General features: G+C 36.7%; 1 protein-coding gene across 7 annotated transcripts in view; it reads left to right on the forward strand.

Annotated features, from left to right (window-relative positions):
• The window catches only part of SRPK1 (SRSF protein kinase 1), an 83,713-nt gene that overhangs the window by 24,612 nt on the left and 34,898 nt on the right, over positions 1–24,203 (forward strand). For all 7 annotated transcript variants that reach the window (XM_020999460.2, XM_020999463.2, XM_020999462.2 and 4 more), the window contains exons 3-5: positions 15,748–15,866; positions 17,283–17,391; positions 18,447–18,534. In XM_020999460.2, coding sequence (XP_020855119.1) covers positions 15,748–15,866; positions 17,283–17,391; positions 18,447–18,534 — 316 coding nt within the window. The remainder of the gene's footprint in view (positions 1–15,747; positions 15,867–17,282; positions 17,392–18,446; positions 18,535–24,203) is intronic.

Consider the following 24,203-nt stretch of genomic DNA (forward strand, 5'->3'; position numbering starts at 1 on the left):
TGAGAGTGGGAGGAATAGGAGGTTGTAGGAGTTTTAAGAAAAGAAGAGATGGTTCATAACAGCCTCTAGAGGGTGTGATACTGAATTATTTGGAGTGGAGTGTGGGGCCCTAGGAGATAATAGATAACATACATTTTTTAAAATGTGATTTTAATTTTATTTTACTTTTTGTCAGTTAAGCATTAATTTTCTGATCACCTCACCTATGGACCAATTAGAATAATTTTTAAAAATATGTAATATAGATAGGATTACAAAGTTAATTGGTAGTATTGAAATAATGATTAATTTTTTCCCATCCAAGTTAATAGGTCTCCTGACATCTATTGATGGAGTTAGCCCAACTTAAGAATCTCCTGATCCCATCTCCTCCCATCTTTTCCAACACTTTTTTCCTCCTCTTTATGATCTTAGGTCTTTCCCTACTGACTTCTTTCTTACTGACTAGAGATGGCCTCATGTCTCCTCCCATCCTGAAAAAACCCTCACTTTATCTTGCCATCTCTAGTAAACCATCATCTTACCTCTATCCTTGCTTTCTCAGCTACTTTAGAAAGCTGTCTTCTATACCAGGTACCTCCATTTCCTTTCCACTCAAACCCTATGCATTTTGGCTTTCCAACCTCATCATTCAACTGAAAATGTCCTCTATAAAGTTACCAGTAATACCTTAATTGCCAAATCCAATGACCTTTTTCAATCCTGACCCTCTTTGACACTGTTGATCACTATTTCTTGTTAAGTACTTTCTTCTCTTTGTTCTGTCTCCTGGTTCTTCTCTGACCACTTCTTAGTCCCTTTTGCTAGATCTTCATACTTGTTATATTAACTGTATGCCTTCTGTACTGTCTCATTTGGTGACCTAATCAACTCCCTCGGGGTTCATCTATACATATGATTCCCAAATTTTTATGTCGAGCCCCAGTCTCTCTCATGAGCTTCAGTCCTGCATCTCAAATGTAGTATGGCCAAATAGAACTCATTCTCTCCAAATCTTCCCTTCCCAACTTCCTTATTACTGTATAGGGACTCTATTATTGTAATAGACATCCAGATTTAGAACCTCCGTTATCATTGTCAGCTCATCATTTAACTCACATAACAAATATGTTCTTGTTTCTTCATAACAGCTCTCATATCAGTCCTCTCTAGTCATACAGCCTTATGTAGACCTTTATCCCCTCTCACCTAGACAATTGCCCTCCCCCCCTTTTTTTTTAGTGAGGGGTTAAGTGACTTGCCCAGAGTCACACAGCTAGGAAATATTATGTGTCTGAGGTGAGATTTGAACTCAGGTCCTCCTGACTCCAGGGCCGGTGTTCTATCTGCTGCGTCACCTAGCTGCCCCTTTTTTCCCCCATCTTACCTTCACTTTCTTTTTCATTTCTATCCAGAATTGAGCATACAACAAATAAAATGGGTATTTTCAGATATATAGTAGAACAAAGGATTGTTATTGAAACTGCAGGCCCATATTGTATATGGCTTGCTTTCCTTTTAAAACAATAAAATCACTTTCCTTCTACTCTGTATGTTGTAACAGAAGAGACAAGTACCTATATAAGTATGTATGGAATAAATTAAATCAGTATAGATGGTTCTCACTTTGTAAGTAAGAGAGCAGACCTCTGTGTAAAGCAGTTTTTATGTTAATGCCCCCATGGACAAGAGGTAGGGAAAGAGGCAGGAAGGAGGCCTGCAAATGTTTCAAGGACACATGGGGACTAGGGATAGAAGTGAGAGTTGAAGCAGGAGTGGGGGGGGAGGGCCTGGGGACAGACACACGGTACCAGAGCACAGACAGACATGTGGGCTGGACATGCAGGCCAATGGGAGGAATGGGGCAAAGGTTTCCTCTCTCAGCACCAGAGGTCACAAACCAAGCCCCCCCATGATGATATCTTTGTATATCTGCCCTTTTTAAAAACTAATTTATTTATTTTTAGTTTTCAACATTCACTTCCATAAGATTTTGAGTTCCAAATTTTCTTCCCCACCCCACCCCAAGACAGCATGCACCACAATGGCACCCCTTCCCTCTATCAGCCCTCCCCTTCTATCACCCTCCTCCTCTATTTTCCTGTAGGGCAAGATAGATTTCTATACCTCATTGCCTGTATATCTTATTTCCCAGTTGCAGGTATTTTTTCTTTTAGAGGGTTTCTGTTGTTGGGTGGGAGGCCAAGGATCACTGAGTTGAGGGGACAAATACATAGTACTGTATAGTAAAGTATTTTTGGAATGAAGATTTCTTTTTTCTTTTTTTTTGTTTTGAAATTTATTTGTTGATTTTATTTTATACTTCTAATAATAATCAGGTAATATGAAATGTAAGTTCATAGTTTGATTTGATTTGCATTGTATTCTGGTGTGTATGTGATAGTGCTCTTTTTTTGGTATTTAATTTTGGAAAAAATAAAATATAAAAAGAATAAACTGAAAGAAAAATCGGAATAGTAGAAGGGCTAATAAAATCAAGAGAATGAAATGAAATTTACAGAATTGAAAGATAATTTTTTAAAAATCAGTGGCTTTCTTCCCCTTCAGCTCATAACGTCTTCTCGTTAGTTTCCCAGGTTTTTTTAAATAATTAATTTAGTTTTCGTTTTCAGCATTCATTTCCATAAGATTTTGAGTTTTAAATTCCCCCTCTCTCTTCTCCCCCCCAAGATTGTGTGCAATCCGATAGAGGCTCTACTTATACATTCATATTAAGCATATTTTCCCATTAGTCGTGATGTAAAGAACAATTAGAACTAGTGGGAGGAACCAAGAGAATGAAGCAATAAAACCAAACAACAAAGGAGAAGGAGAGCAAATGGTGTGCTTCCATCTGCATTCAGACTCCAGTGTTCTTTCTCTGTACGTGGGTAGCATTTTCCATCGTGAGTCTTTTGGAGTCCTCTTAGATCCTTGCATTACATAGACTTAGAGCCAAGTCTATCAAAGTCAATTATCACACAATCATCACACAGTGTGGCTGTTACTGTGTACAGTATTCTCCTGGCTCTTTTCATTTCATTTAGCATCAGTTCGTATAAGTTCTTTCAGGTTTTTCTGAAGTCTGCCTGCTCATCGTTTCTTTCTTTTTTCCTTTTTTCTTTTTCTTCTTTTTTTTTAATTTTTAGGCAATTGGGGTTAAGTGACTTGCTCAGGGTCACACAGCTAGTAAGTGTCAAGTGTTTGGTCTGAGGCTGGATTTGAACTCAGGTCCTCCTGGCTTCAAGACCAGTGCTCTATCCACTGGGCCACCTAGTTGCCCCCTGCTCATCATTTCTTGTAGCACAATAGTATTTCATTACATTTATGTATTATAACTTGTTCAGCCATTCCCCAGTTGATGGACATCCCTTCAATTTCCAATTCTTTGCTACCACAGTAAGATCTGCTATAAATTGTTTTTGTATATGTGGGTCCTTTTCCTGTTTTTATGATCTCTTTGAGATAGAAACCTAGTAGTATTATTGTTGGGTCAAAGGGTATGCAAAATTTTATAGCCCCGGGAACTAGGGCTCCTCTCTCCACGTGATCACCGACCTTTCCCACTGACCTTCTAAGCTGTCTTTGGTGTTTGTGGTTTAAAAAGTTTGGAAATCCCCACAAGCTGCCTGTGATTCAGTCCCCTGAGGCCTGGTCTTTGCCTTCATGCTGCATGCTGAACTGCTCTTCTCTCCCAGCCCAGCATAATAGACCAATCAACCATCCAGGTTGTTTTGTGCAGGAAGTCTGTGGGTTCTGCTGCTCTAGAACTTGTTTAGAGCCATTTTTTACAGGTATTTGGAGGGGTTTGGGAGAGAGCTCAAGAAAGTCACTGCTTTTCCTCTGCCATCTTGGCTCTGCTCCCTGTCTGTCGTTTTAAGGAAGACTCCATTTATTCCTGTTCTCTCTAGTGTTTTTAATAGGAATGGGTGTTGTATTTTGTCAGATGCTTTTTCTCCATCTATCGAGATAATCGTATGATTTCTGTTAGTTTTGTTGTTGATATGGTCAGTTATGCTGACAATTTTCCTAATATTTAGCCGCCCTGCATGTAATGTGGATTTCTTTCAGAATTCTTTAAGTAGAGTAGAATTTACATAATGCAAAATTTTATGTAAAGTGATGACTGTCTATATAAGGTATTATATTTATGTTATAAATGCAAATAAATAATAAAAGATGGTAAATTGATAGTTGATAAATGGTAGTTGATAAAATCAGTGAAATTGCATAGAGAGAATAGGGCCCAAGACAGTGCTTTGTGGAGCACCCATATGAATGTGATCTAGAAAAGGAGCCAGCTAAGGAAGCTGAGGAGTTACCAGACAGGAGAACAAGAACTACTGTCCTGAAAATCCAGAGAGAGAGATTATCCAGGAGGAAAACATAGCCAAATATTTTGTGTGAGAGAGGTTAAAAAAAAGGATGAGAACTGAGAAGACTCCAACAGATTTGACAATTAAGAGGTCTTTAGTAATTTGAATAGAGTGAATTTTTTACTGAAATTGTCTTTTTATTGTTTGTAATCACTATGAAAGGCAGTGTGCAGAGTGGATAAAGTCAGGAAACTCTGTGGTCATGGGCAAGAAGCTGTACCTCTTCGTGCTCCAAGGAGCTCTTTCCAAGGCAATTACAGATGAATTGCAATTCTGCATTAATAGGACTTTCTGTACCAGGAGCCCTTGGACCTGTTGAAGTCATACATACGATGGAATAGAATAGGTACACAAGACACAGCAGTAAACAACCATAGTTATCTAGTGTTTGATAAACTCAAAGACCTCAGCTTTTGGGATAAGAACTATTTGACAAAAACTGCTGGGAAAACTGGCAGAAACTAGGTATAGACCAACAGCTTACACCATATACCAAGATAAGGTCAAAATGAGTACATAATTAAGACATAAAGGGTGATACCATAAGCATATTAGAAGAGCGAGGAATAGTTTACCTGTCAGATCTCTGGAGAAGGGAAGAATTTATGACCAAAGAAGAGACAGAACATTACTAAAATGGATCATTCTGATTATATTAAATTTAGGAGGTTTTACTCAAACAAAACCAGTGCAACCAATATTAGAAAAAGGAAAGCTGGGAAACAATATTTATAGCAAATATCTCTGATAAAGGTTTCATTTTTCAAATATATAGAGAACTAAGTCAAATTTATAAGCATACAAATCATTCCCCAATTGATAGTCAGGGGCTGTCTCTAGTCATCCTTGCCACTGGACCCAGATGGGTCTGGGAAGAAATTGAGGCTGATGACTTGGGATAGCCCTCCCTCACTTAAATCCAATTCACTTGCAAGTCATGGCATCACCTTCCTGATGGCATGGTCCTAGTCAAGAATGAAGGACAGACAAACAGCAACCTGAGATAAATGGTCAAAGGATAAGAACAGGCACTTTTCAGAAGAAGGAATCAAAGTTATCTCTAGGCATATGAAAAAAAAATGCTCTGAATCACTGTTGATTAGAGAAATGCAAATTAAAACAACTCTGAGATAACCACCTCTCACCTATCAGATTGGCTAATATGACAGAAAATGAAAAATGATAAATACTTGAGGAGGTGTGGGAAAGTTGGACATGCCAGTGCACTGTTGGTGGTGTTGTGAACTGATCCAACTATTCTGGAGAGCAGTTTGGAACTACACCCAAAGGGCAATCAAACCGTGCATGCCCTTTGATCCAGCAATACCATGACTAGGTTTGTATCCCAAAGAGATCATAAAAAAGGGGAAAGGACCTACATGTGCAAAAATATTTATAGCAGTTCTTTGTGGTGGCAAAAAATTGGAAATGGAAGGGATGCCCATTAGTTGGGGAATGGCTGAGCAAGTTGTGGTATACAAATATAATGGAATACTATTGTGCTATAAGAAATGATGAGCAGGAAGATTTCCAAAAAACCTGCAAAGATTTACCTGAACTGATGCAAGGTGAAGTGAGCAGAACCAGGAGAACATTGTGCATAGTAATGGCAACATTGTGTGATGACCAACTCTGATAGACTTAGCTCCTCTTGGCAATACAGTGATCCAAGACAGTTCCAAAAGACTTGTGATGGAAAATGTTGTCCACATCCAGAGAAAGAACTGGAGTCTGAATACAGATCAAAACATACTATTTTTACTTTATTTTTTTGTAGGTTTTTTTTTCCTTTTGGTTTGTTTCTTCTTATACAATATGACTAATATACAACATGACCAAATATGATGGTATGTTTTGTATAATTGCACATTTATAACCTATATCAAATTGCTTATCCTCTTATGGAGGAAAGAGGGAAGGGAATGAGGTAGAAAATTTGGAACTCAAAATTTTCTTGAAAAAATGTTAAAAATTGTCGTTACATGTAATTGGAAAAAATGAAATACTGTTTAAAGGGCAGTGGGGAAGAAATCACAGATATAACACAACCCACTCCCCCAATCCTCCAGCAACAAAAACTTTACCCAGGTTATTGATCTGGTTATTAGCAGAACCAGAACAAGGTCTTTTGTCTCTAAGTCCCATGCTTCTTCCTTATAATATAAAGGATATAGTATGTTACATATAGTACAAAGTTTATGCCATGCTTTCTCTAAATTAATAGCTCGTAAAATATCAGTCCCTGGCCAAAAGGTAATTTTAAAAGCTCAAGATCTTTGTGATCAAATGCACTTGACTGAACTATGCGTATTTGGGGGGAAGCTTTCACATTTCAAAGTGAGACATGAGTTTGAAAAAAAAGCTAGAAAAAGAATTGATCAGAAAAACTTGTGGAATCTATAGCAGTAAGTGGTGATAAGTCAACAAATAGTGAATCTATTGCAGAACATTAGCTTTTTCAGAACTAGTTTCTGAGCATAGTTTATGCCTTGAACAGTTTATAATATAATAAAACTAGTATCCCCAGTGTTGAGTAGGTAAGGGAAGATTCACTATTCTTGCGTGCACTGATGCTGCAATTCCTAGGAAATAAAACAATTAGTTGTTGGCAATTATCACCACATTCAGAGTCGTCACAGATTTACTTGTTGCTTTTAGAACCTAGTCTAATGCAAGAGGCAGACAGTTTTATTCAGACTATGTTTTAGAAGAGTGGCCATAAGAACGTTTAGTCCATTGTATAAAGCACTTTGAGTCATTATAATAATGTATTATTAATTACACTTCATATACATAGGTCTTTACAGTTGACGGTTTTTCATGACCTCTTTATAGGATGTTTACATTATCATTCCATTTTTACAGATGAGAAAAACATGATTTATTAAGTTATAATAACTTAATGGTCTATACTTGCCCCTGCTGCCCCTTTGGACAAGTTAGCCATTTTTCTTACTCCCAGTGTGGTCAGACTTCTTAAACACACTGCCAGCTGCTTGCTCCTTAAAACCCTACACCGGGAGTCCTGTACCTTCCAAGAGGAGTAATGTGGAATAATATTGGAGGTTTAGATTGGAATCAGATTCTCAAGTTCTAATTCTCAGTTCTGTCAGAGTGCCCTTTTTAAGTATTGTACCTCACTGCCTGCTATTCAATATGCATTTTTAATATAGCGTGTGCCTGGAAATCTGTTCGGAACGATTAAGGAGAACTGAAGAAATGGTATTTTAGTGCTGTACTTCTGTTTGTTGTAGCCCTTGGAGTAAGCCTGCATAGTCTAGCATAATTCGTGAAACAGAAATTTTATGTTTTCAAAATGTTCCTCAGCGATAGTTTTTAAAATTAATCTTGTTTACTCCATAATACACTAACCAGTGTAACTGTTCCAGACTTTTCTCAAGCCACTAGACATTTCCCTTTTCTATACACAAAGATGATGAACTCTCTCCTCTATTAAAAATTGAGCCCATTCAGTGTGAGCTTCCTTATCTGTCCTCCTGTCAACCTCAGATTTCTCTATACGTTTGCTCCTCTCCTCTGAGATGAGGTGTATTCCTTCCTGTCTTAATTTTACTTCTCCACCTGTTTTCAGTCCCATCCTTTTGTTGCCTCTTCAGCATCTTCAGTCTCTGGAGTAGCCTGTCTCAGACCCTTCCTGACCTCTCTTTCCTCATGTGTAAAATGAAAGGGTTGGACTTGATGACTTTTGGGGGGAGGGCTGAGGCAATTGGAGTTAAGTGACTTGCTCAGTCACACAGCTAGTGAGTGTTATGTGTCTGAGGTCACATTTGAACTCAGGTCCTCCGGACTCCAGGGCCAGTGCTCTATCCACTGCGCCACCGAGCTGCCCCAACTTGATGACTTTTAAGGTCCATTCTAAATCCATGATCCTGTGATTCCCTATCCACTGGTTCCTTTACAAACACTGTCTGCAGATAGTATGCTTTCTCCATTTTATTGGGGAAAATGGTCTATCCTTGCCCCTGCTGCCCCTTTGGACAAGTTAGCCATTTTTCTTACTCCCAGTGTGGTCAGACTTCTTAAACACACTGCCAGCTGCTTTCTCCTTAAAATCCTACACCGGGACTCCTGTACCTACCGAGAGGTACAGGAATAATATTGTGGAATAATATTGGAAGTTTAGATTGGGATCAGATTCTCAAGGCCCTTTAATGCCAGGCTAAGGAATTGATCATCCTGAAAAATTGTTACCACTCACTGATTTGCCTATTTCTTCCAATTTTTTTTTGTCATTTTTCCATTCTTTAAGGCTCCCACTTTACAAGGAGGCCAGAGTATGGTTTTTTCTACAAGCCTAAATTTGCCTCTTTGCAACCTTCACCTGTTGCTACTAGTTTGCTCTCTTGGTCCACAATCAAATCTTGAACTCTACCATGTTGCCTGTATTTGCCTTGTATGTCCTGATGTGTATGTGTCATTTCCTCCATTGGAACATAAGCTCCTTTGAAGGCGGATTCTGTTTGTGCTTTTTCTTTGTATCTCCGTTGCTTAGCACAATATCTGATAGTAGTTAATAAATGTGTGTTGATTTTAGGCTGTTGTGTGAAAATTACCATAAATTGCCAACATGAAGTGGTAACTGAGCATTTGAAAGCATAAATTGGAACCATTTCTATTTCTTCCTCTACCTTTTTCCATTTTAAGGGGACAGTGAAGAGGATAGATTTTAGTTCTCTGTACTAAATAACTGAAAATTCTCACCATTGTCAAGTCAGTTTTCTCATCTGTAAAAGGATGATCATCTTTATAGTACTTACCCTCCAAGGCGGTTGTGAAAATCAGTTAAGTTTGTAAAGAAAATTGTAAGGCATTTTATGAAACAGCACTTCCTGCAAGTTCCTTCTCCTGCCATTTATGAGCAGTTCTTCTTTAAAGCACTATATAAATATCAACTATTGTTAATATTTTCTAAAATTTGAGGTTATAATATTTCCATTACAAAAAGTGTTTGCAGGCGCCTCATTAGGAAATGGAAGTGTTAAAGTGATCATGTATTTTGAAATACCATTAGTAATTGAAGATTAATGAGAAATAAAAGACACAAAATAATTTCAGAGGTGTTAGGCACAGTTTTATCCTAAATACCTCACTCCCTTTGACACCTCTTAGTTCTCTCGAGTGAGGCAGAAAGAATTTTGCTTATTTTTTCCCCATTTTGTATTGAAAGTGTAGTTCTTTAGTCAGTTAGATCTTCCCAATACCAGAGTTGTTCCCTGGGAAGAATAGGTTTAAACTAGTAGTACTTAGAGTAATAGTTATGTGCCTCTGGAGCTATTTGTAAACACCATTAACCAGGTGTAGTATTCGAGTATAGAAACAAGAGGTCTTGTAGATCCTCAGGTTGTGATTGAAAGCCACCAGAGTATCAGTTGAAAAGCTTTCTATAAACCCCAGAATTGAAGTTGATATCTTTTCTGTTAGGGCCTGATTTAGTAAATGGCTGCTACAGATATGTTATAGCTCTTGGGACTGAAACCAAATATTTGCTTAATTCATTCCTAGAGAATGGTTTAGGCACTGGAAGGATCAATTTTGTTTTTGCCATTTTATCAGGTTGGCTGCATTTTGCCATTTTTCAAATGGTTTAATTTTCTTAAGCTAGCATCGCACTTTACAAATATTATCTCATTTTATTCTTATCACAGTTCTGGGAAGTAGGTGCTATTATAATCATCTCCATTTTACAGATAAGGAAACTAGGGCTGACAGGTTAAATGACTAACTTGCCCAGCCTCACACAGCTAAAAAAGTGTCCGAGTTTGGATTTGAATTCAAGTCTTTGGATTCCAGATCTGGCTTTTTCCACTGAGCCACCTAGCTGCTTCTACATGTAAACAATCTAATATAAAAAACTGTTTTTAAAAATATTATTTTGCTTTTCCTACAGTTACAATATGTAAAAGCAATTTTTTAATTTTCGTGGGTTTTGGTTTTTTTGTTTTGTTTTCAATTTTAAATTCCAAATCCTCTCCCTTCCCTCGTCTCTCCTGGAGACAGTAGGCAATTTTATATAAGTTATGCATGTGCAGTCATGTAAAATATATTTCCTTATTAGTGATGTTGTGAAAGAAAACACAAAAATAAAGTGAAAAATAGTATACTTCGATCTGCATTCAGACTCCATAATTCTTTCTCTGGGATAGATAGCATTTTCCATTATGAGTCCTTTGGAATTTAAAGACTATTTTCTAAAATCCAGAGCACTTGTTATGTTAGAGCATGTTTTTTAATAAACTTTTTTTTTAACAAAGAGAAGAAATTATGAAGTAAAAGGTATATTTCTTAGATCCCCATTTTAGAGTTAGAGAGGACTTCTGTTTATCTAGTTAAACTGCCTTGTCTAACAAATGAGAAAACTGAGTGTGATTATATTTTGTATGACAATAAATAAGATGAAATGAAAAATAACCCATTCGGGTGTGATAAATATTTAAAAGTTTTCATTAAAATCCTAACCTTCCTCACCGTGGCAGGCAAGTAAAAACTATACCAGCTTCCTGGTAGGTGTTCTATAAATTATGCAGTATTGTCCTGGTAGAAGGATATGCCTATCCCAGGACTAGGCTTGCTTCAGCAAAGCTTATCATCGTATTGACCCAGGGAAGCCCTACTAAGTCATAGAAGATAAAATATTACTGGTATAAAAAGTATGAAATAGAAAATTTACAAGGAACTGATTTAAAATCAAAAGTATAAATTAGTAAGGGCAGTTTATAGATGGGCAGTTTACAGAACAAATAATGTGCAGTTTACAAATATAAATGTTTATCCCCACTCATGAAAATTATAGCTTTCATAGTATCCCCCTGCACCAATGAAATTGACCTCTAAAATCTGTACTGAATTTAATAAAAGAACTAGAAATCCAAATAAGTTGAATACTGAGTGCATGCTGGAATTTAAAGTTAAAAAAATTGTATATAGTCTTGTTATAAGAAAAAAACAGGTCATATAACTAGAATGTTTTATAGGAGAGTTTTTTATATATAGCCTGAGGTTATTTCCAGGTAGTCATTAAATTGCCAGTGTGTTGTGTGTCCTAGCCCATATGAAATTGCAAATATAAGGATTCAGGATTTATGAAAGTACTCTGTAGATTTACTATAACCTGATTTAGGGAAGCTCATGGTATAGACCAAACCAGGTTTTGGTGAGGAATAGTCCTCATTTTCTTTATGTTTAAATTGAGGAGGTCAGATGCAGTGATGGTGTAAAAGATCTCTTGTAGCTCTAATGGCTATGCTTCTGTGATTTTAAAAAATTTCCGTGGTTGGAGTTCAAAGCAGACTTGTGTTGTACCAGATTCTGCCATTTGGACATACTTTTTTTTTTTTTTTGCATTTTTTGGTTGGTTTTTCAGTACTTTTAGAGGACTTTATTACATTTTAATTGCTTTTATAAAAGAAGTGGGCTTTTGGCTTTTATGAAAATCTCAGTGGAGGCAATGAATGAATCCTGTTGTCTGTTGAATTTTTTAAAACAGAACACATTGGTGATGGTTCCTGTTTAAGAAAAAAAATTGAAAGAAATTTGTAGAAATTTTTAAATAGTTCCTACAAATTAAAAGGAAAAGGTGAGAACTTACTCAAATTAGATAACTAAATTGACCTAAGAACTAATAAGCCCTTCAGTTGTACTGTGAGTTCCCTCACCTGCAATGCAGTGCTGTGCATCTGCAGCTAGGTGGTGGAGACATGGCTTTTTTTCATTCACAAGATCTGCTGTGTGCAGGAAAAAACAGCTCTCTGCCTGCAGTGTGTGCCTGTTGGCTGATTAAACAAGCTAGTGCTTGATTGTTAATGGCTTTTTTTAAAACTGTTCAACAATCTTTTGACCTGCTTCTACCAATGGGAATCCGAGCTTCATGCAGGTATGTTAGAGTACGTTTTTTATTTTGTTATTTTTCTTTTCTTTATTTGATCCTTTTTGAAGAGCAAGGATGTCATTTTCTGAATGGGGCACTTATGCAGAGCTCACAAAAGCTGATTCTGGTTTATACACAGAAGTGCAGGTCTAGATGTTTGCCTCCCTTGCAAATGTGATTTTAAGAACAGCAAAAGCATGCTACAAATGCAAGTCTTGTAATTAACAAGAGAAAAAAACTGATGTTGAAATTAAGAAATTAGTGATTTTTTAAATTTGTATGTGTGTGTGTATGAGAAAGCAGTGTTTTTGTAAGCTATTCAAGCTCTTGGTTACCAAATTCTCATATACTAACCTTGTAGAGTAGATAATGTTTTTAGAGGTTTTTTTGTTTTAGTTTTTTAAATGAATAGTTTGCATATTAAATATAAGCAAGCAGTTGAGTGCTTTGTTTTCTTTTTGGTCTTCCTGCAATAAGATAGTCTGCCTCTGTGAAAAGAGGGAGGTAGTGCTTGTTTATAGGAGTGCTTATTTCCTTTCAGGAGACCTGATTTTTAACAGTACTTGTAGCCTGATAAGTGGCTCTGGTGTTTTACTTTATGCCAGCTATTTGTGCTTTCCAGAATCTACCTAGGTTACAGAAAATTCAATCTTGTATCCAGGCCATGATGACTTTATAATAATCATTATCCCTTACATTCTTAGTACTTTATAGTTATAGCATTTCACATCTCACATACTTTAAACCATTTTAATTTTTGCAACTGCCTTATTAAGGGAGGTTAAGTTAGGTATCGAAAATTGAAGTCCAGAGAGAAAAGAAGCAGCCTGCCAAAGGTCACACAGCTAGTAAGTGACAGCACAGCAAAAGCTTGCACTCTTATTCTGGAGTTACAAGTTCAGTGCTGTTTACATTATACTTCGGTGTTTTTTGAGTAGTTATATGACTGAGGTGTCATAATTGTTTGATAACCTGTCTAAAAGAGTCGATTTGCTGGGGTATTGGTTTTTGGTTTTGTTAGTTTGGGATTTTTATTTTTGGCTTTGGCTTTGGTTTTGGTGTTTTGGCCTAGTGTAACTTCCTTGGGCTTCTTGATGTTGAGTGAGTGGGTCCGGTAAATAACATATAATAAGTAACACGGTAAGTTTATTCCACTTAGAGCAAAGATTGTAGGTGTTTGCATTGTATGTGCCTTGTTGAATATTTCTGATAACTTCTTTGAGAGGCAAATGCAGGGATCTTTTGAAGGTGTTGTATAGAAAACATTGACTATATTACTTTTTTAGCACTTAGTCATAGAAGAAACTATTTCACCCATAACAACCAGAAGCTTAATTTTAAGAAGACAAGTATCATTTGTATAACTATTTAAATGATCTTCCAAAAAAACCTTTCATTTTTACCCAAAAGAGTTACTGTGTGTGTTGGCAAAAAGTCTTTTTTATTTAAAACAGATACTTTAATGCAATGATTAACATGTTCTTGCATGTTATGATATGGGAAAAGGGGAAAGTTTGAACAACCTGCTTTGTTTTGTGATAGTTAAAGGTGAATATAAATGGGTAAGATGGCTCCAGGGCTGCAGCTGAAAGATTTGAGATTCTGTATCACACCGAGAGTACTTATCATGTTCTGTAAGATATTGATACAACCAGTGTTTTATAATAAAGTTGTTAAAACATTGTATTCAAACTCCCCACCCCAAGTTAGGAATATCTCTTGTTCCAGATAGTAACTGTCACTTTCCCTCCTCTCTTCCTAACTCTTTGATGAAATAGTTTTGAGGGACAGTCATAAGGAGTGTGTCTGGAATACAGGAATTGGCAGTACATTGGAATGCCAGAGCAGATAAGAACAGGATAGGAGTGAGATGAAGCCAAGAAATTGTGTAGATTTAATGAGGCTTTGGGCACCCGTGACAGCTTCTACCAGAATCATCTGTTATCAAGTTATTCCACTTCTTCTGTGTGTCTAATTTCCTTGCTTGAAAAAAAATAGTTATTATCATATTCTGTATCAAATCCAAATTCCATATCCTGATATTTAAAGCTCATATTAACTACTTTGTACCTCTCCAACTTCATCTCCTGTTTTCCCAGCTTAATTCCACTGATCCGACCAAGCTTACTTGTTTACTGTCTGATAAAACTTGGAAAATCTAGACTCTTTAACAATTTTGATCCCATTCCCTCTTTGTAGGAATGCCCTATTTCCTCCTATTCCTCTCAACCTTGCTTCCACATGTTCATTAGCTCCCTTAAGAGAATTGACCTCTTGAAATTTTGTGTTCTCTAGAGAGTCTTTCCTCATTATAACTGATTGATGCTTCTGATGATTTTTTATTGTTCTCTCCTCCCCTCAACCCCATTGTTTAATTTGTATATGTACATTTTTTATGTGTTTTGTAATTCTTATGTCATTTAACATAATACAAGTAGATTGTTTACTTCTTGAGGACAGAAATTGTCTTTTCCCTTTAACATATTAATTTATACATTTTTTTCCATTAAGTTCATTAACATTTAGCATTGGAAGGGTCCTTAGAGACCATCATAATCACTTTAACATGAACATTTTTAAAAAATCTTTAGATGGAGATAGTCATTGTGGTATAATAGATAAAAAAACTGGCCTCAAAGTGAGGAAGACCCTAGCAAATCATTTAACTTCCCATTGCCCTTAAGTAACTCCTACTATGAGCTACAGGGCCACTGCTGATTCACACTGGTAGAAAGGTTTCCTCAGCAGTGAAATCACAGGACCAGACAAAAAGCCAACCAGATTGAATGTTTTATTACTGTATTATCACTATCTGCCCCTACATAAAATAGTCTCTGGTATATAGATTGTATGCTTTTTTGCTTATTCATCTCTTTAGTGTTATATTTAGACATTAGATTTGTCTACTACTGCATATAGTCAGAAACCTCTAATAGAGTAGCTCTTTCTTACTAAGATGATTATAATCAGTCTGGGGCAGTAATATCCTTGAAATTAATCTTCATAACCTGAGATTGAGTTAAGTGCTAAGTTTGGCACTTAGAAGTGCCTAACTAAGTAAGAAATAAAGTTTTTACAAGAAGTAAAACTATCAGGACATAGGTTTTGCAGGCTACAGTGTGATAATGTCATCTGGTCACCAAAAACTATAATAATAGCATTGAAATTCTGTAAATGGAGTTGTTGTTTTTTAACTGAAGAAAATATTATTCCTATCCAAATGGTGGCATCAGTATTAGATCATGTGATACGTCACCACCTACTCCAACTGGGTGTAGATCTCTTTGTATTTTTCAAAGATTACCATTATGCTAGTGCTATTCATGTACAAAATAAAAAGCTCTCTAGTTAAGTGTTTCACCAACTTTCACAGAATGTACTTCCTTTACTGCCTTATTGTCTGATAAAATTTAGAGAAAAGGAGATAAATATTGTCTTGGATAAATATTAATCTACTTCCTCTACCTTCAAATGGAATTGAACTGGAAATGGTTTGTTCTTTGTTAGACCAGAAACTCAGCACAGAGGCCCTGTCTCTCATTCTGAGAACGATCTCCCAGAACAAGAAGAAGAAATCCTAGGGTCAGATGATGATGAACAAGAGGATCCTAATGATTATTGTAAAGGTAAGATCCTTCATATGAGGAGGCAGACATTGCACCTATTTGATTCCATTTTCATGCTTTTAAAATATTCTCCAAATAGGTTTTTACTTGCTTCTGTTTCTATTTCTCAGACACAAGAAACTGAATTTGTTAATAATTTTGCTAATTCAAACTTTTGTCTGTGTGGTTTCACTGATATAGGCATTGCCTCCACTGGTACCAATCATAACCCACTATGGTTCTTTTCAACCTATAAGATTCTTGTCCATGTCTACAACACACACAGTGTTGCTGCCTGCTTATTTCCCCATGCATCTTTCCCTTTGTCCTTTGGTTTGATTGTAATTTTTATTCTTCCAGAGTCATGAAGTTTTATTATTCAAAACCATATAGCATCACCAGGAAGATAAAATAATTGCTTCTTTTTGGCCATAGTCAGAAGATGTATGTATACGTATATGTATAATAGATCTATATTTAAGTACTTGAAAGATCCGTAATTTCACAAATATGAGTACTCACATCTTAGTAGATAGGTGTCATGAATTGCTGTGGCCAAAAGAAATCGTCATTGATGGTCATTCCTCTGATGAGGAGTCTTTCCACACTTAGGCAAGTCTTTCCAGCTTGGTCGAAACTGTTGGAAGCATATGTTCTCCTGAGCTATAACCTTTGTGACTATGTTCACCTCTCCCTAAGATTGGATTCCAGAATAAGACTTTAGGATAGGTTTAACTCAGTAAGGGGTTATTAATGAAAAGTATGAGTGTTTGAGATACATCCTTAAAAAATTTTTTTATTGAATTTTATTTGATTTTCAGTTCTGAGTTCTCTCCCTTTCCCTCCCCACTCCTAAACATCCTCTCCTCTGCCCCATTAGGAAGACAAAAAACCCCAAAGCCCATTATAAATATGTACATACAAGGGTCAAAGGGTATTTACAGTTTAATAGTTTTTGGGTGGTATGCCAAATTGCTTTCCCAGAATGGTTGGGCCATTTCACGGTTTCATTTACAGTGCGTTAAGAGATATTTGTCCTTTAATAGATCCTCGATGTATAAAACCAATCTTTGTGGATGACGTTAGTTTGAGGACAACTGTCCTATTCTCCCATAAAGCATTCCCGGACCTTTAAAGCATTTCTTTTTATTGTAGCTTACTAGTATCATCAAACCCAATAGTTTGTCGAGGATTTCATCTGTTAAGTGTGTGTATGTTGTAGAAATAGACTGAAGAAGATTCTCTATCATATCATCCTAATGAAACTTATCTTCTGAAAGTATACAGATAATTGGAGGGAGGGGAATAGGTCTAAATTCCTTTTTCTAAGTATTACAGAGAATGAGTGTTAAACAAACCCTTTTTTGAATTAAAATCTGTAACTGGAAGGAGGTTGACTTTTCTCCCCTCTCCACTTCCCACCCTTGTTTCTTCCAGGAGGTTATCATCTTGTGAAAATTGGAGACCTGTTCAATGGCAGATACCATGTGATCCGAAAGCTGGGTTGGGGACATTTTTCAACAGTATGGCTCTCATGGGACATTCAGTAAGTTTTAAGAGGCAGTGCAGTCGTTGTCTTGATTTTTTTTTGTTCTGGACAAAACACTGGGTAGTCATTCTTAACATCTGCCTTTGATGAACTTTATGCCTTTGGGCAAATAACTTAACCACTGCTTCTCTTCCTATAAAATGGAATTATAGTAACCTCAGAGACAAGAGGTAACTACAAAAAGGGCCATGAAATATTTTGACCTCCTGAAAACATGAAATGTATAATTTGGTATGTAAATTAATAAAAATTCTTTCTCTCTAGCAGTCCTAATTTGAAGCTAATTACTTTTTACATGTACCAGGTATCTAAAACAATAACAGTAGAAAAGAAAATGCCCCGTTTTAGTATTTCCTTTTACAATTTCAGTTTTTCTCTAGGATTGAGTTTCTTGGCTATACAGGTTAAACTTTTTCTCTAAAATGAGCACACAGATATTGAGATTATCAGTGAGCAAACTTGTTCTCTTTTTAGTTACTTTTAGTGTGTGTGTGTGTGTGTGTGTGTGTGTGTGTGTTGGTGGTGGTGGTGGTGGTTTGGTTTGGTTTTTTAAGAGTTTTTAAAAGTTATTCAATGATAGTCCCCAGATGTCACAATTTTAACCATAGAACTAAGTGTAAAATGATGAGACCTTTATTGCTATATGATCTGCTTTTGTTGTGATACAAGTACAGTGACATTATTCTGCTATATATTTATCATTTGTGCACAGGCAAGGAAGGTGTCAGAGCTCATACTGCCTGCTTTGGGTCCACCTCTTTTTATTGTAGTAGCTGTGTTCAGGGTGAAGGGAGACAAAGAATGTGGAAGTCAGCATATAGAGAAAATCTAAATGAAGAGACAAAGCCCTGAGGATGAAATGTAAATAAAAGCTGACTTACATACCCAGGGTGGGTATTAGTTACCTCAGATAGAAAGTGTTTGATTACAAAGGGAAAACCAGATCAGTATTTACAGTGGTCTTTTATAAAGTCCTCCTCTTAACTTCCTTCTACCAATTCTAACATGATTTTGTCCCATTTTAGGATTAATTGGCTCTGTCTCTTCCATAGGGGTAAGAAATTTGTGGCAATGAAAGTAGTGAAAAGTGCTGAACATTACACTGAAACAGCCCTGGATGAAATCAGATTGCTCAAATCAGTGAGTGTTGAGTCTCAGTGCATGTGTTTGATAATAGAATTTGCCTAAATGAACTGTTTTTCAATGTTTAGCTCTCCACCTAGCTAAAGGAGTAAAAGAAAAAAAATCTGTATGTTGAGTGTATACAACATATGAAAAATAGTATAATTTGTTTCTTGGTTCCTTATTGACATGTTACCTTTTTTTAAAGTGTATTTTTGCTGACATTTTTTGTTTTCATTTCACCTTAATTTCCCAATACATTTCTCCCTTTGTCACTACCTAAACAACCTTTCTTTGTAACAAAGAATAAAAAGAGGGAAGAAAAAAAACTGTTCAGGAAAACTAATCTGTACACCAGCCCAGTCTGGCAGTTTTTCTCATATATATATATATGTATGTATAGTATTTCACACTTCTGCAAAAAAGGAAGGAAAGGGGGCATTTTTCCTTCTTTGAAGCCAATCTTAGTCATTATCATTGCACAATATCATTTCTTTTTGTTTTCACTTAAATTGTTAAAAATCTTTAATATTTTCCTGGCTCTTAATTTACTTTACATCAATTCATGTAAGTCTTCTCACACTTCTGAATTCTTTGTTCATAGTTTCTTACAGAATAGTAGTATTAGATTACTTTTCTTATGCTGCAATCTGTTTAACCATTTCCTAGTTGATGGATATATGCTTTATAGTTCTTCACTACTATAGAAAGTGGTACTATGTATATTTTGGTATATATGCGACCTTTCTTTCTGTCTTTGACTTCCTTGTGGGGTAAACATGTATTATACATTATTGAGATTCTGGTACTTCAACAAAGGTTTTCCTTGGATTCCATGGTTAAAGAGATAGCTAATGTTTGGTGTTTCACCTGATAAATTTAATATAAAACATTGAAAGATAATATAAAATTTTATTTCTAAATTTATTTATAATTTGAAATCTTTTACACAGAATCTTTTAATTTAACACTTTATATAAGTCACATCTGAATATCTCATCCTAGTGTTGGCTTGGAAAAGTATATTCTCTCTTACATGATCTGCGTTCACTTATCTTCCTTTACATTTCAGCGAAGTTGCTACTGCTTCCTGGACTTATGTCTTCTCTTTCCAGCTGCATTTGTGCAGACAATCCCTTATGCATGGAACAAACTTTTTTTATACTGTGCTTATTTAAAGTCTTCTTCTTCCTTCAAGGCCCAGCTCAGGTGTCACCTGTTCCATAAATCGTTATCCAATTCTTTCTGGACCCCAGCCTCTCCTAATCATTCATCCCACTCCAATCATCTCCTGTTCATGTATCACATTCCAACTTGTAGTAATTGCTTATGTATAAGTGGTATCCTGCACCTTTTAGGGCAGCATCTATTGGTTGCTACTTAACATTGTATCTCCAGTGCCAGGCACAAGCCCTGCACAAACGAGATATTGAACTTTCATAAGGAAGTCAAATAAACTCTTTTAATAGGAATTAAAATTCTGTTTTGATACTTAGAACCAGTCCTGGGTAAAAGTGTGAAGTTGGAGAAATGTGTCTAAAGAGGATCCGTAGACATGGGTTGTCCCTCCCTTTTGTCTGATAAAACTAGTGTATTTGTCCTATTATAGCTGCCATTTTACAGAAAGGGAAAGTGAGATCGTAGGGGTTTGGGGGCTGGGGGTGGGGAGAGACAGGTGGCGGGAATGTTAAAGGTGGCATTTTAGGAAGCTTTTACAAGCCAGTGGGGAATGTATTTTATGGAAGGTGATCTCCGCCAGCTTCTTGTGCTATAATACTACTAAACAGTGCTGTGATTTCCTTTAGCCTGCAGCTATCCTCTAATAAAAGGAGTACCTGCATATACTCTGTTTTGTAAGGTTGGGAACCTTAGTGGTCTGTATTTGGAATCAGAGGACATCTTCTACCTACCTGTTTGACCTTGAGTAAAATCACTTTCCTGAGCTTCAGTTTTGGTTCCAAATTTATGATCTGTGAACTCTCTGTAATTATTCTTTTTTTTAAAATGTGTTTAGTATTTTGTTTTTCCCCAATTACGCATAAAAGCAATTTTTAAAATTTTGAATTCCAATTTCTCTCCCTTCTTCCCTCCCTACTCCCCCCTCGTTGAGAAGGCAGCAGTTCGATGTAGGTTAAATATGTAGTCATGTAGAGCATTTCCATATTAATCATGTTGGGAAAGAAAACATAGACAAGAAAACCCTCAAAAATAAAATTAAAAAAGCATCCTTCAATCTGTATTCAGACACCATCAGTTCTGTCTGTGAGGATGGATAGCACTTTTCATCACAAGTCCTTCAGAGTTGTCTTGGATCATTGTATTGTTGAGAATAGCTAAATCATTCACAGTTGATCATCTTACAATATTGCTGTTACTTTGTACACAATAAATTTCACTTTGCATCAGCTCATGTAAGTCTTCTTCTGAGAGCATCCTGCTTATTATTTCTTATAGCACAATAATATTCCATCACAATCACACACCACAATTTGTTCAGCCATTCCCCAATTGATGCGCATCCCATCAGTTTCCAATTCTTTGCCGCCAGAAAAGAGACGCTATAAATAGTTTTGTGTGTATAGGTCCTTTTCCTATTTGTTTTTTATCTCTTTGGATATAGACTTGTATTGTTAGGTTAAAGGGTTTGCAGGGTTTTATGGCCTTTTGGACATAGTTCCAATTGCTCTACAGAATGGTTTAATCAGTTCACAACTTCACCAGCAGTGCATTAATGTCTGATTTTTCCCACATGCCCTCCAACATACTTTTCTGTCCTATTAGCCAGTCTAGTAGGTATGAAATAGTACTTCAGAATTGTTTTAATTTGCATTTCTCCAATCAGTAATGAGAGCATTTTTTTCATATAGCTATTGGTAACTTTGATTACTTCATCTGAAGCCTTAATATCTTTTGATCATTTATCAATTGGGGAATATCTCTTATTTTTATAAATTTGACTCAGGTCTCTATATGCTTGAGAAATGAGGCCTTTGTCAGAGAAACTTGCTTGAAAATTTTTTTCAGTTACTGTGAAAATACAGCTGTGTTTATTCTGTTCTCTCTCTCTCTCTGCTTTTACCCTGTCGTTCCTCAAAAATATTGTTTCTGACTACTCCTCACCCAATATGCCCTTCCTTCTATCAACCTCTCCCCCCCCTCTTACCCCTTCCCTTCCTGTTTTTCCTGTAGGGTAAGATGGATTTCTGTACTCAATTAAGTGTGTACGTTAACAGTTCCCTCTTTAAGCCAGTTCTGATGAGAGTAAGGTTCACTCACTCCCCCTCTTCTTGCCCATTTTCCCCTCCTCTGGAAAAGCTTTTTCTTGCTTCTTTTATGTGAGATAATTTGCCCTGTTCTACCTCTCCATTTCCCTTTCTCCCAGTGCATTCCTCTTTCACCTCTTAATTTTATTTTTTTAGGTATCATATCTTCATATTCAACTCACACCTATGCCCTCTGTCTATATATACACTCAACTGCCCTAATAATGGAAAGTTTTTATGAGTTACAAGTATCATCTTCCCATATTGGAATGTAAACAATTTAACCTTTTTAAGTCACTAATGATTTCCCTTTTTTGTTTACATTTTTATGCTTCTCTTGAGCCTTGCATTTAAAAGTCATTTTCTATTCAGCTCTGCTCTTTTCATCAAGAATGCTTGAAAGTCCTCTATTTCATTGAATGTCTATTTTTTCCTCTCCTGAAAGATTACACCCAGTTTTGCTGGGTAGGTGATTTCTTGGTTGTGATCTTGGCTCCTTTGCTTGCTGGATCTTTAATGTAGAAGCTACTAAATTGTTTCTTTGTGGCTGCTTGCACCTGGGAGCTCTGGAATTTAACTATAATATTCCTGAGAGTTTTCATTTTGAGATCTCTTTTGGGAGGTGATCAATGATTTTTTCAATTTCTATTTTACCTTCTGCTTCTAGAGTATCAGGGCAGTTTTCCTTGATAATTTCTTGAAATATGATGTCTAGGCTCTTTTTTTTTCTTTTTTTTAATTGTGATCTCCCCCCCCATTTTTTTTTTTGGTTTGTTTGTTTGTTTTGGGTTAGGCAGTTGGGGTTAAGTGACTTGTCCAGAGTCACATAGCTAGTGAAGTGTTATGTGTCGTAAGCCAGATTTAAACTCTCTCTCCTGGATCTGTTTTCCAGATCAGTTGTGATATTTCACATTGTCTTCTATTTTTTTCATTCTTTTGGTTTTGTTTTATTGTTTCTTGATTTCTCATAAAGTCATTGGCTTCCATTTGCTTAATTCTAATTTTGAAGGAATTATTTTCTTCAGTGAGCTTTTGTACCTACTTTTCCATTTGGCCAGTTCTACTTTGTAAGGAGTTTTTTTCTCCGGTGAATTTTTGTGCCTCTTTTTCCATTTGGCCAATTTTGTTTTTTAAGGCATTCTTCTCCTCATTGGCTTTTTGTACCTCTTACCATTTGGCCTAGTCTGGTTTGTTGGGGGTTTTTTTGTTGGTGGTGGTGGGGTTTTTTTGTTTTTTTGTTTTTGCTTTTTTGTTTTGGTGAGGCAGTTGGGGTTAAGTGACTTGCCCAGGGTCACACAGCTAGTCAGTGTCAAGTGTCTGGTCTGAGACCGGATTTGAACTCAGGTCCTCCTGACTTCAGTACTGATGCTCCATCCACTGTGCCACGTAGCTGCCCCTAGTCTGTTTTTTAGCGTGTAATTTTCTTTGGTATTTTTTTGTGTGTGTCTCCTTTACTGAGCTGTTGACTCTTTTTTCATGATTTTCTTGCATTACTGTTATTTTTCTTCCCAATTTTAACTCTACCTCTTTCACTTGATTTTCAAAATCCTTTTTGAGCACTTCCATGGCCTGAGACCAATCACATTTTTCTTGGAGGTTTTGTATATACGGGTTTTGACTTTATCTTCTATGTGTGTTTTGATCTTCCTTGTCACCATAGTAACTTCCTATGGTAAGAATTTTTTCCTGTTTGCTCATTTCTCCAGCCTGTTTCTTGATTTTTAACTCTTTGGTAAAGTGAGGCTCTGCTTCTAGTGTGGAGGGCACACCATCCCAAGCTTCAGGGGTTTTATGTAGCTGTTTTCAGAGATACTTTTAGGGACCTGTAAATTTTCAGTTCTTCCAAGGTTGTATGATCTAATGAGAGGTGTGTTTACTATTCTCTTGGCCTGTGCTGGACTGTGAACAACCACAAGCACTTTTTTATGCCCTGGAATTGTGATGAGGGTCCCTGCTCCACTGTGGCCCAAAGCTCTGATGTGCTAGTATTTTTTGCCCTGGGACTGCCACCCAGGCTGCAGCCTTATATGAGTATGGGCAAAGCAGCAGTGTCCTGCCCCCATTGCCAGCAAAGAGACCCCTGTAATATCCTTCTCACCAGTTGTTCAACCTCCTTACTGTCTGTGGGCTGAGAGCTCTGTAAGCAGCTGTTGCCACTGCTGATTCAGTGGCTCCCAAGGGCTGTTCTGCACTGGTGTGACCTGTGCTGAACTGTGTTCCACTCTTACCCAGGTGCGACAGACCTTTCCTGCCAACCTTCTAAGTTGTCTTTGGCTGGAAAATTATTTCACCCTGTCCTTTTGTGGGTTCTGCTCCTCCAGGAATTTTTTTATGGCATTATTTAAAGGTTTTCAGAGGGGTTTTGGGGAGAGCTCAGGTGAGTTGCTGCCTTTTCTCTGCCAACTTGGTTCTACCTCTTTCTTG

The sequence above is a fragment of the Phascolarctos cinereus genome, unplaced genomic scaffold (genome assembly GCF_003287225.1).
Source record: "Phascolarctos cinereus isolate Bilbo 61053 unplaced genomic scaffold, phaCin_HiC Scaffold_5;HRSCAF=322, whole genome shotgun sequence".
Lineage (NCBI taxonomy): Eukaryota > Metazoa > Chordata > Mammalia > Diprotodontia > Phascolarctidae > Phascolarctos > Phascolarctos cinereus.